Source organism: Amblyomma americanum, chromosome 6 (assembly GCF_052857255.1).
Source record: "Amblyomma americanum isolate KBUSLIRL-KWMA chromosome 6, ASM5285725v1, whole genome shotgun sequence".
NCBI classification, from domain to species: Eukaryota; Metazoa; Arthropoda; class Arachnida; order Ixodida; family Ixodidae; genus Amblyomma; species Amblyomma americanum.
Window position 1 is genome coordinate 5,774,005 of NC_135502.1, and position 13,398 is coordinate 5,787,402.

Sequence of the window (13,398 nt, forward strand, 5' to 3'; positions counted from 1 at the left end):
CTAGTCGCTGTAGGCAGTCGCTGAACCAAATTATGCGCTGAATAGTTTGTGTAGCCGGGTCGTCGTTTTCGAGGAACGCCTTATATCTCTGAACCCTTAACGCAGCAGAGTGGCGCACGCTACGTGTGGGGAACAGCAACGTCGGCCGCGCTCACAACGCATCGCACACCAGTTCGGCTACTCTTATTATGAAGAAATACACGACACATGCCACTACAGCCAGTTTATTTTTTATTTATTTGTACACACCGCAGCCCCTATACAGGGGCTATCGCAGGAGTGGACATATGCATTCAAAAACTAAAGACTGTAGCACTGTAGCCTTATATTACAAAAAGATATATATTCAAACTGCGGATGCTTGTACACAGCATAAAATAAAAGAATTAAACTGCACCAAAAATGTACATAGGCAAAAGAAACCGTCAGAACACAGCGTCATGAAAAACGTAGTTTTTAAAGCCCGGCTGACTTTGGAGAAGCTTGTGAATTTTATGAAGGCAGCTCCCTGTATCAAAACGCGTGTCTTTTATTCTGCAAGATATCTGTCCTACAATAAGATGAATGCACTATCATTGGCTGCACTTCTGGAGACTTTAGTAACAAATGAGGGCTTATTTTAATACGATTTTGGTACACTTGTATTCAGCAAAAAGCAAGACATTGCTCCTTTCTGCCTGAACTCTAAGAGTTTCAGAGTGGGTTATCAGTGAAACACCATCTCTGTTGTCCCGAAATACGGCATGCTTCAACAAAATGACCACGCTGTACAGAAAATAATTTAGAAGACAGGAAGCAGTCCGCCGTAGACGTGAAACAGTTGCACTGAAGCAGAGAACTCCACGGATACTTATTTACTGTTGCCGCATTTCCGAATGAGATGAGAAGCAGGGAACGAAAACTAAAATATGCCTGAGAAGGTCGCTCTAAGGACCACGTATGAAATGCTAGGCATTTCTGGAAATTCATTAAAAAAAACGGGATAGCGAGCACACCTTAGTCCTTAAACGACTCGAATCCTCGAGAAGAAATTCTTTGGGCTCTGCTCACATCTAACTTTATGACACATTCGCGATTTGTACTGCAGACATTCCTGGCTCATTAGCGTTTCAGTTTCGCGTTATGCTGCACGGCGCGAGCGCTCAGTAGTAAAGAAACAATTCACCAAATCCTATTCGGAGGTGTTGTGGTAACTACTGATGTGCCACACGGTCGACTAAATTGCCACAAAAAAAAAAAAAGGTTCGGTGAGTTTATGGCATCTGGGATAACACAGCGACGAGTGACCACATGCCCATTACGCCCCGCTTTACGTCAGTTGTGACCTCCTGTAACTCGGCGCTGTAAGCTTCTGTATTTATAAGAAGTCCCGCATAATTTCGCACATTTGGTTTCAATTGGTGAGGCATTTGCTCGAACAAAATAGCTTCCCCGTGCTTTTCCTCCCAGTAGCACAGCCGGTGAAGGCGACGGAGGGAAGTCGAGAGAGCCAGAAAAAAAAATGCGGGGGGGCAGCAAGCTCAAAGACGAAAGGACAGAGCGGGGCTATGCGGAATTAAGAGCGCCGTGAGGGGGTTGTTCAGAGAGTCCGCTGCCCGACTGTCCTTTTCCGTCTCGCGCGGCAATCCAATCGATCGCTCGATAGTGCCGCAGACGCTGTCCGGCTCTCATGCGAGTTGACGGCCGCTTAGCCTGTCACAACCGACGCGGCACGAGGCACGCCCTTTGGGCCCAAAAGCGAACCGACGGCCTGAAAGCCCGCCGCATGCGCGCCGTTCGCTATGCGGTGGTGCAAACGCGCAGAAGGCGCCCACTCGAATAATCTCTCTGCTCACGGAAAAGAAGGAGAGAAACAAGGCAGCACGGGAGAGCTGAGTCTGCGTTGAATGGGAGCGGACAAGGGCAAAAGGCCGGGCATTTCTTCCTCCCCACGTTCTCCCCGCGCGCACTGCACTCTGCAATTCAAGCCATTACAGGACCACCGCCTTGACGGCAGCTCCTTTCAGAAGAGGAATTTGCCTTCCGTGCGAATTTCTCGAACGCCACGGCGACCGGTTCGGAAGAAGAATGAGAGAGCAACTCACTCTCAAGCCCGCATTTTGTAGCAGGCTGCTTGTCGAGCTGGATATGCGTCGTTTCCAATTGATTCGCACGTGGCGCAGAAACGGTTCTAACGCGGTTATCCGCAGTGCCAATAGCGTCAGTGATGTACAAAGGGCAGAATTCAATAGCTTGTGCCCGAGGCGCAGCGGGTGTTGAATGCCCTAGGCTTGAAAACCGTCACTATGGAAACATAGCAGAAGGCTTCTGGTTCCAAATGTAAACGGGGAGGGCAAGCGGGAGATGTTCCAGTCATATTGAGTTACGCTTACTGCGAACGGTTTTTTACAAATTCTTCTTTTTCCCAGCCGCGAACTCCCCGACGCTGGCGCTCAACAGAAGGTCGCCTCGAGGTTTGCACGCCTCGTTGCCTTGTCCATCTTCCTGTGTGGTTTGTGTTAAATTAGCGCAGTTTTTACCTCTGTTATAACGCATGGTTATTTTTAAACATTATTTAAACATTATTTCAAATACAACATACCCTATCAATAACTACACAGCGTTCTAATCCAGCGCTTCTCACCGTTGATTACTATTTGTAAAAACAATAGGCCTTTCTTCCTAGTGAAGTGCGCTAGCTGCGGCGCACCATCAAAACTGTCATCTTTTGTTTACTTAGCTTCATTACTACGATGAACGTTTATTGTCTGCTGCATTCAGTATTCTGCCCCCAGACGTCGCCGCCGCCTGCCCAGAATAGCATGATCTCTTCGATATATCGTATCAGATGTATTATATTTATTTACAATTAACCTCCCTTCCCCACAACCTATCTGCACATTAGTAGAGTGAACATTGCTCGAGGTTGGTTCTTAGAGCCTTTAGAAAATTGTGATACCTTCTCATTAACATTTTCAACGACATACGACAAGCCGCTGTAATATATCTTGGGAAGACGGCTCATTCATTCTTTATTATTAGAAATCCACTCTCTGGCAATCTTGACAATCTATAAAGCACACAACCTCGCGACTTCATTTTAAAACTTGCGATTCTCGACCATGCGTGTTCCATCAAACACCAGTATTTTATTTCGCTCTAGAACCTTTCTTCTTTAGTTTGGTGCCAACATACCTTTCATTGAAAGAGTTAAATAGCGAATTAATTCACAAATCAACGGAAACCCCTCTATTTTACCAACAGCAGAGCTCTCGATCAAAGTCCGACAGGAAAACTCCCGATTCAACCTAATATTTTCTTCGAAATGTTCACGTCCCCAGGGACACAACAATCACGCCAGGACATATTGGAGGACACAATTTCTGGAGTCCTTCCATTGTAAAAAAAAGTGAAAGCATTCCCTTTAAGGAAGTGGGGCTAAAGGGGATGGGCGCACGTGTGCTTCGAGTAAACCTCTCTAAACTGCTAGCCGAGTTTTTTTTCCTTTCTCCCATTTAACTGGCTTGAGTCGTACCTAGTGCCATTGTCGTCGTGTGGTTTCGGCTAAAATATTCAAACAAAAACGGGTGGCAGGCTCCAGCGATCGGCGTTAACTTGAATTTGACCTCGGTGGTATGTATGGCTCACGAGGGATTTTGCATTAGCATTCACTGACACGGAACAGTACAAGGGCACCATTTCAAAGTCGTCTTAATTGCAATGCAGCCTCTGTCACTAAAGCTCGGTGACGCGACCTTGAGATCAGCAGCCAACCGCCAAAGATAGTGAGGCATCGCAGAGGATTAAGATGCATTTAAGAAAAGAATACGCAGTACTTGCTTCCCTTTGCGATGCATTCGCAGTGAGTGGTAATGGTGATGATGATGATTATAAATTTTTATGGCGCAAGGGCGTCTATGGTCAAAGTGCGCCATGGCACAAGGTATTTTTCGATTACTCAAGGTGGGGTCAAAGACCCATTTCCCAAGCATTTCACCCTGATTAAGCCGATCACCAGGCCAGGGGAAAGCTTGTACCTATTGTATCACCAGTGGGTACCCGGCGACACTGGGGATCGAACCTCGCACCTCCCGCAAGTGAGGCGGATGCTCAACCACTTGGCCACCGCTGCGGTAGTGGTAATGGGACCTCGAAAGCTAGCGCTAGTTCTCTACGGGCCAGTGTCAAGAAGCGCACAATTCACGCACCGATGACCGTGAGGTTGACGTTCCTGTGCTGCGTTCGCTGCCTGCTGTAGTCGACCCGGCAGCGGTACTCGCCGGCGTCGCTCTCGAGCACCGGGTCGATGTTGAGCGTGGGCGGCTTGGAGGCCACGTCCAGGTACGCGCGCGTACCCAGGTCCTGGCCCGGGAAGTGTCGTGCCTTGCTCAGGGGCTGGTCGCGGGCGTCCAGGCTGTATATGGGGATGCCGTAGTCGCCGTGGTACCACAGTATCAGCGACACGCCGTCGCCGCCCGCAGGAATGCTCGTGTTGCACGGCAGAGACACCTTGCCGCCCACGGCCGCGTACAGCTGCGGGATGGCTGCGCACAAAGGGAGAGCCGCGCGTCAGCCACACCGCTGCGGCCAAGGCTTGACACATTAGCCCAGAAAGCAACGAGCGAACAGGCAAAGAATGCGACAAAAGAAAGCGCCCTTATAGGAACAGTGTTTCCTACATTATTTGAAGGGCTATGCACACTATGCGTAGCACCACGGCATAAATCTTGCGTGCAGCACAGAAATATTGAAGCATCCTTTAGTTTCATCATAACATAGGAGAAAATGAGTGCAGGAGCCCGGTTCCAGAAGAGGGCGACCCTGGAAGTTGCATCACTACCTTAGAGAATAGCAACAGTGAGACAGTTCCAGGCTTAAAATTACACTGCTTTTCTGGAAAGCAGCGACGGAAGAGGACCTATTAGCAAGCTATAGCAGAAGCTATAGCAGGCGTGATCAGTGCAATGTCTTCTTTTAGCCTCGAGTTGAGCCATCGAAGAAAAATTTTGCGCATTATTTTTAATATTGAGGCAAACAAAGCAGGTCCATTTTATCAGTGCCGGCGCGAAGTAGCGTTGGCAACAAAAAAACCAGAAAACTGAAAATTTTCATAGAAAATGCGACAAATGCATAGGTTTATATTCCTGCAGAAATGCCAGCACAACCAACACACGCCTAAAATGAAGCGCTAAGCTTCATGGGCACGTGATTTATTCGCTTCGGACTCCTTTGTAGCTTCCATGACCGCCAAATAACCAAGGACGAAGTAGCATATCCTAAGATTTGCTGAAAAGTGAATGTTTTGCTTCAGAAATAAAAATAATAATACAGAATTAAAGTGTAACCCACAGGGTTAACGCCTATCAGGGTGAGCTGTTCACATCGTCGTAAAATGTAATGCTCTTGAATTTGACTCTCCGTGCGTTCGTAATCATATTCTTGCATTCCTATGACACGTATCAAAAGCACAGCTGGCAACAGTATTTATTGCACTGCGTGTTGTACCCTGCAGTGCATACCTTGCAGAAGCAAGTCTCATTTATATTAAATATTTAACTTCGGGACACGCACTGCGATAAAACTATTGCGTCGGGCAACTGAAATTTCGCAGAAAATGTTGGGACGACAGTTTCCTTCTGATCCTTAAGATGCTGAAGTTGCTTAAGGACCCTCGCTAGAATTACCTATGTTAACAATAAGACGAACATAGCATCATCGCATCCGTTGTTCTTAACTGCCCTATCCACAAAGGAAGAGACACAAATTTTGGCTCGCTAGTAAAATTCAGTCACACTACCTCGTCACAGTCCTACGACGTGTACCGGTGTCGTTTTTTTTAAATGTCTTCTTGCGGTATTTGCTTTTTCTGAGTTTTTGTTATTTTGTTCTGCTCACCCTACTCGCACATGGTACACAATATTCCCTAAATTCGAAAAAAATAAATATATTGAGCATTAGCCCCACGCTAGTCTTTTTTTTCGTACAGAACTGAAGAATTGAGAAGGCGAATAATAACTTAAGTTTATTCCTTTATCATGGAGAGCGAGGCTAAGCTCGAAGGATAGGAGCTCAAATGCCATTAAATTGCAGATAAAAAATGCAGTGTAAGATATTCTACCTGCTTCTCTACGACCAGAGACGGGGAAAGAAGAGTCACGCCTTGCAGAGTTCCGCCCCTCAGTTTTCAAGCATAGTCGGCCCTGCACGTCCGATCAAAAGAGCCCGCACTGCGGAGCTGGAGATAGAGGAACGCGTAACAAAAAACAAAAAGAAGACAGAGAGGCTGGCCCGGCACGTTGCGCTGCGAATGCCCCTAAAGCGCAGCTGAGCACCGCTAATGCACGAAGAACAACTGCGCCTTTCCGTGCAGTCGCAGCGAACAACGGGTGCAGCTACCACGGGCATTCTGTCGGCACGTCGCCCTGCTTTCCTTCTCGCCTGGCTGGCGAGCGTTGAGCACGACGTCTGGCGCAGCGCCCCATGCAACGCATCCTTCTTGCTTTGTTCCCCGTTCCAGCGTGGGCTTTATTCGCGCCGACTCGGCAGGCAGAGGCAAGCCAGGTCTGCGGAAACGTTACGTGAGAAGCTTCACAACAGGAGAGAAAATCCCTGTCACGTATTCATTCCTGCACGCTTCGCTGCGATCGCAAAGAACAGACAGCGCGAGAGTTGAGCGGGATATTCGTATTGCTAATCGCGCGTAAAAAGCCCTAGTGGCTGTCCGTTACCGTCTTCCGTCACTTGCAGGTGGCTCTTGTATTGTTTCCAGGCAATTTACCTTCACCTCGGTAAGCACGCAGATGAAGATTGGAATGCCAGTCACCGGAGCTCCTTGAAGACAGCAAAGCTATGCAGTGCGCAAGCAGGTGGCCTGAACAATTTCCGGCATTTATTTTATCATACTGGCGCCCTGCTTTAGTACAAATTCCCCCGTATTCGTCTGGTTATTATCTCCTTTAGTTGGTGCTAGGAATTTTGTTACCAGCATTTATTTCTAAGAAAGAGAGCACACCGCGGGGCTCAAAACAAATTGTGACTTTTTCATATCCCCAAAAAGTACATTTCTGTAAAAAACGCTTTAAGACCCAAAATTTTTATAACAGTGTTTCTCTTCTTTCAATGACCCTCGCAGCGGTTAAAGGTTTTTCCGGTTTTCTTACGTTTGAATTCGGCCACGAGGAACAAAAAATGGGCACAGATGCATTCACCCCTTCGTCATTCTCAATTTGGACAGTCTAGCGAGTTGAAGTAAGTTGATAAGGCATTTCTTGCCTTCTCCAATTGCACAGTGGAGTGCTTCATGTTACCTGTAGACCTGATATTGCTATTCGCAGTCATTGTTGAATATGCCTTCATAAAAAGAAAAAAAAACATGAACGCTCGACACAATTCGAAGAAAGTAAAGCGGTATGCCAGGAAAATCTTTTCTTTTTTGGCGGTCCTTAAGCAAAGGGGCAAGTTTAGATTTAAGCCTGGTGCTTTGCTTTTCACTTAACATTTATCGCTGCTGCCAACGCTACTTAGGTGCACTCGCTTTCACAAGCAGCTGGTGGTTCTCACCCTCCTCAAATGTCCGAATAACCAAAGAAAAAAACTTGAAGAGACACTTTAGGTCTGCCTCAAGGGTACGACGCGATAGCAGTAATAGGTTCCTTCAGCTGCCTGGTGCCTTACTTGCGTATCATTTCGCGGACACGGATAGTGTTCTTTCTTTCATTATCATAGAACGCTTAACCTGCCCTTGAGAGCACAATGCGATCGCTTTGTAGATCCCTCCTGCGAACGTGCTCCTTCACTGTCGCCTAGGTTAAGTAACCTAGACCAAGACTGTAATCTAGACTGAGAAAATACTGTGACAAACGCTATATAAGAGGGCTGCTTACCGAGTGAAACCATAATGTAATTATTTAATTATTAAAGCTTAACTTTGCCACGATTCGGATTCGAACCCGAGGCGACGAGAACAGATCAGCTGCGCTGGCCACAACACAAGAGCACTAGGCTATCGATGCAACCGATCACGCCTCATGCTAAACTGCAGCACACTTCCGCTGCGCATTGAATATCGTCGTCTCATTTAGGTAATACTACTTCCGAACTAGTATCGTCGCCTGACGTGCCGACGACCCAGGAAAGCAAAACAATGAGCCTACAGAGTCTAAGACACCGACAGAGCTGCGCTAAAAATTTCGCATTAGGGATAATCGCAATCGTCCCTCGAATTTTTTGTTGACGTGGTTGAACATAACCGTTTAAATAGTTTTCATGCAGGAGGCATCGGTGTAATGGCCAGTTATTACAGGAATGCTGTACTGGAAGTGTTTACTTGTACGCCTTCTTTTAAGCGAGAAATGTGTATAATTGTTTCGTTTCAACTGCCAGCCTTTTTTTTTTTTTTGCGCTGGAGCGAACGCTCTCGCTCTCATAAATTGTGGCTGCTGTCTAAGAAGCAAAACAGTTGAAAGTTGCGCACTGTACAAGTCACGGGCGTTCCTTGCTCGCCCGTTGCGTCAGTGCGCAAGTACGTTCTTTAACAAAATATATTAATAAAAATGTGTGCGGCGCGCTAATCTTTTCTGTGAGCGCTCAGCGGCGGCGTTAGTGATATTTCGCAATACTTGATCGTAACTTGTTTGAACTTTAGTTTTTAGTTCACAGTTTTCTATCATTTATTTTTTTGGTGCACAGATTTTATTGTAGAAAGAAGGCGAAGGACCTGAGAGAGTTAGTTGCAAAGCAAGGAGCGGAAGACACTTTATCTCTGTGTGATTTAATTGAAACTCCGTTAGAAGCCAGAAAGATGAGAAGCTTGAAAGCACAAAACTAAATGAACAAGGGTCGAAGCGGAGCTCAGAATAAATCTATTGCTTTTGTCCAAACGTTGGCTAGCGGACTGAGGCTTCCCTTCGACGGCTTAACTTTGCTATGTACTGCTAACTTAACTCCTTAGCCAGGGCCAGAGTGAAGCAACAAAGTACGCCAATAAAGTACAGCATGTAAAAGGAGGGCCTTTAAGCCCAGACACTGTTCTCTGCATGACTCGGTACAGACACCTGCAAACTGGAGAGTGATTTTCCCTTGCTTGGATTCAACCGTTGCGCCCTCATTCATCGCATCTTACTGTTTTTTCCTCAGCACTTGGTCTTAGATGTATTGTGCGCGAACTTCATTCCTGGCTTAGAGTTTCGCTAGGCAAGAAAAGACAAGGACCCACGGGCTCGAACAGGCTCTGATTGTTGAGTGAACCTGCCACATAATTGGCTCAGTTTATTCAAACTTCACTGCTCTCATCCCTTAGTAATGCACACCGTTGTAAATCTAACCAAGGGTAAATTAATTTTGGATACATATCAGCGTTTGCGCAACGCTGCGATGGTATTTCTGCGTGGTAATCAACCGAGAATTATGTCATCGCAAGGAATCTAGAACTTCTCTCAAAGACTATCTTGGCGTGTGTTCATTAAGTGCAGCATTTCTATTCGCGGACTTCCTAAATGCCAGTCGAAGTCTCCTGCAAAGGCTGCAAATGCAGACATCATAAGCAACAACAGAGTTTTTAGGCCATACAAGCTCCGTAAGTACATAAACACACTTGGCCACAGCGCTAATGGCACTATTGCCCCGTAACAAAGAAACAAAAAAAAAAACACCTCTACTCCGTCCGGCAGCTGTGACAGTCAGAGAGGGAAGCTGTCATCTGCCGCTGCGGAAAAGTGAACTAACCGTTCTGGGCGCCTCTCGGTTGTGACAGGAGATCATTCTCTGCCCAGCCACGAGGAATGGGCGCCAGCGAAACATCCAGAAGAATCGTTAATCCGCGTTTGGCCTGGCACGAAATGCCCCCCGCAGCGCCCTCGACGTGGAACGAAGCGCGTTTTTCTGTCGGCGGCCACCATTATCAATAAAGGATGAAACATCACGCCAGTTCTGGCCACGGGTCCCTGCTTTCGCGTCATTCACAGTTCCAGGGAGGTAATCAAAGCGAAATTGGTCGCCCAAAGTAAGTAAAGAAAGACAGAACGAACAAACGACAAGGTCTGCGCGTTCTTGCGGACCGTAAATAAGGCGAGGAAATGTGTTTCCAATTGCTTTAGTGTCACCAGCTGTTGGCGCCGCCAATGTTGAGGACAAATACAGCTGTCCATGCCAGTTGCGCGAGGCACTCCCGCTTCACCAGTGTAGCAAGCCAGATCACTCGACTGAGAAGCACGTGGCCAAGAGAAGCTCCACAGCGGTGCGAAACACCAGCGCTGCGTTTAAGCGGGTTCGCTTAGCATGCGCAAGTAAGACATCTGTGCCTGCGCAAAGAGAGCGTGAGCCCGTGTAACCGATGAGGTAAATGTCCAGTAACCGCTGAAAGTGACAGGGCGAGAACGGATTCAGCAGTACAGCAAAAGGACGTAGACATGTGTACAAAGAGTAACTGCTAACATTAGGGTTTTGCCAGTGTTGCAAGTAGCGGAGTCAGAATAGACTAAGCAGTTTCGTAACAAAGAATAAACGGGCATAAAAGTGCAAGGTTGTTTACCTTACATTAATGGTGTACTTGCCGCGGTGCACGCTCTACAGGGGCCGAAATATAACATTGCAGCATTTTCGGATTAATCCGGAATGAAGAAGTGACGACGATGCACTTTAGCTGACGTTGGAGAGTTTTTGACGACGACATACTACACCGCAGCCACCACAAATGGCAACGGCGACGCTTTTTAACCCGAGCTTCAACGTACAGTCAGCCCTACAAACAACTTGCGTCCAGCTGAGACCAGCTGAGAATGATCAAATACTGAGGGTTTAAATCTAAACTCCTTTTTTTATGGCTTTATTAACTATCACTCTGTGGGTTCAATTTGCGAGAAACTGAAGAGCGGTGGCGGACTCCAGTGCTGGCACCGCACCCAAACCAAGGTAAGCATGCCCGTCTGTTGCAGTCGCACGATGCGTCGCAAACACGGCGGGCTTAAGTTGCCGATGTGACAGACACACAGAACTGTCGACCCGATGAAGTGTGACTACGTTTGAGTTCCGCCTAGGAAAGCGATGTTTGGTGGGTATGCTGCTATGCACCAGTGCTTGTCTGAGCAGAAGTGTCAATCGCTTTGAAAAGTAAAAAAATTAAGCAAAGGTTTAACACGGCTAAACCTAAGCAGACAAAGCGAAAGCAGAAGGTTATGCGTAGTTATGCTTGGCTAAGCTCAGTCTTGCTCAGCTTTGATGTATCGGGCAACTAGACGCGGCTTGGCGTCTGTAGCGTGGAGTGCGTTCCGGATACTGTATTGGCAGCGCGCCCACCCTTACACCTGGCAGGTAGCTGTTAAATTAATGATTGATCACGAGAGACTGCTCACCCATTGAACTCTGCGGCCCACTGCTGCAGTGCAACGTGTCTGCCACAACGTTGTCAGCGCTAACCCATGCAGCCCACACCTCCCTCTCACCCCCGACAAGTACCTCAAAGCGCCACTGAGGCGTCCGCTGTCCCAAAAAGCCAGTTATGCGCCCTCCCTTTCGTCAAAATCATCGGAGTATAGAACGTTATCAACGCCAACGCTAGTGAACACAAAGAAAGCCGACGGCCTATAGAAACAAAGACGAGCGCTCAGTTTCGGCGGCTGCGGCTGAGTGACGACATAGCTGTCACGCGGTTTCTCCTCGGTTCAAGGTCAAACTCGCGCACACGGCGAAGAAGCTACGGAGTGGAGTAGTAAAGTTTTAATTTAACAATTTAATCAGGACACTGGGGTGTTGAGTGCGAGCGAAAACAAAGTTTGTCTCCCCTGCAGTCACCAATCTTCCAAAAAATGACGTAGTTTTCACATTCCCTGACAGTGGCGGTCATTATTACGCGTGGAATATAAAGGTTCACCGAGTTTAGTGACGTATGCGGCGGCTACACAAGCCGTACCATCGCGAATCAAACATCATTCCCTATGACATTATACGATGTTGGAGCCGTACGTTTTGCGGTCAGCTGCGGTCATGACACCACCCAAACATTGAAAATGTTTGTTTAATAAAAGTGTAAAGCGCAAATGCTTAAACCGTGCTAACTTATCTAGCCTTTTGTTGTAGCCTTCTAACTTTTGTGTTCCTCGTGCTCGCGCAAAATGCAGAAAATGGTGAGCAAGTTATAGATATTGGCGTATAAAAACATGTCCAGGCCGGGAAGAAAACGAGCGTCTGGGCGGAGAAGCGAAGGCGAAAAGTGGGGCGCCCGAGAGGACGCTTTCACTAAGGCGACAAGCATAATTAAGAGCAAAGGTACAGCTCAAGGGTGCTCCATTCTTCTCTTTCGAGCCCCATTGCTGGCTCTGCGAAGGTAATGCTCTTCGTCCGACTCACGGGGCCACTCTGGACGATACATGCCACCCAGCCACCGAGGCCAGAAAGCTTCCAAGGGAAGGAAATAGGGATCGTTAAGCCTGTCGGACCCCGCCTGAGGACAATTATTGCAAATCCAACTGCTTTGTTCGTGTTTGTATGGTGCGCAGATTTGGCGAAAGAGATTGAAATTCTGAGAAAGTAAATTCTCAAGAGTAAGAGAGAAAAAGCCACGCATTACGTCCGACGAGAAAGGTTGCGCTAAGAGCATAGCGTGCACCGCGTGCCGGGTTTGAGTTGTAGGGAGAGAGCGGTTTGACGCTACGTTGTCCTTTCCACTCCCTCGCCCACACTACACCCTTCGCCATCGACACTCCGCTTCGCAATGGGAATACAGAGCGCACGACAGCCCCAGCAAGAGGCGGTTTCGAAATCTTTCCCCCAAAAAGAAAAAAAAACGGGAAAGACACGGTCGTACCGTCAAGCGCAGAGCGAGCGACCACGCTCGGCGAAGCGAAACGGCAGCCGGACGCGAGCTCCCAGCCACACCACTGCAGCCGAGCGTACAGCCAACTGCCAAAGAGTCAGCAACACCCTGTAACTGCGGGGGGCGCCGCCATGCGGACGAGCTCGGCGCGAAACAAGAGAAATTGGAACGGCAGCACAACGTGCGCGGCTTCGAAAAGACGAGCAAGCGAGAGCGTGCGTAGAAAGTGCAGGACAGAGATAAGCAGCGCCAGAGGCAGACACGTTCGGGCAGCAACACTCAGCAAAAGCAAGCGATGCGGCGACAAGAGAGGGCGGAGGGGAGGGAGGCGCACAACTGCTGCGGGGACGCGGTGCGCAAGCCTCGCGCGCGCTGGTGTGCACACGGCGAAAGCGCTGAATTCTGGGGCTCCTCGGCGTTAATTATTCGCGCGCAGCCTCTCTCGCCGGGCGAATTCGGCTGCGCTACTTGCTCTGTTTAAACAGAAGCCCAGAGAGCAAAATCGGCGAGGCACTGTGGTGCGCCTACGCCGCAACCCGGAGGGGCGACACCGGGCGACACTGCTCCGCTGCACGATCCTTATTTTTCTCTCTGCATCTTTCCTACCCTCT

General features: G+C 48.2%; 1 protein-coding gene across 27 annotated transcripts in view; it reads right to left on the reverse strand.

Annotated features, from left to right (window-relative positions):
• LOC144136224 (protein turtle homolog B-like) overlaps positions 1 to 13,398 on the reverse strand; it is an 873,939-nt gene that overhangs the window by 58,625 nt on the left and 801,916 nt on the right. For all 27 annotated transcript variants that reach the window (XM_077668373.1, XM_077668378.1, XM_077668372.1 and 24 more), the window contains one exon: positions 4,188 to 4,523. In XM_077668373.1, coding sequence (XP_077524499.1) covers positions 4,188 to 4,523 — 336 coding nt within the window. The remainder of the gene's footprint in view (positions 1 to 4,187; positions 4,524 to 13,398) is intronic.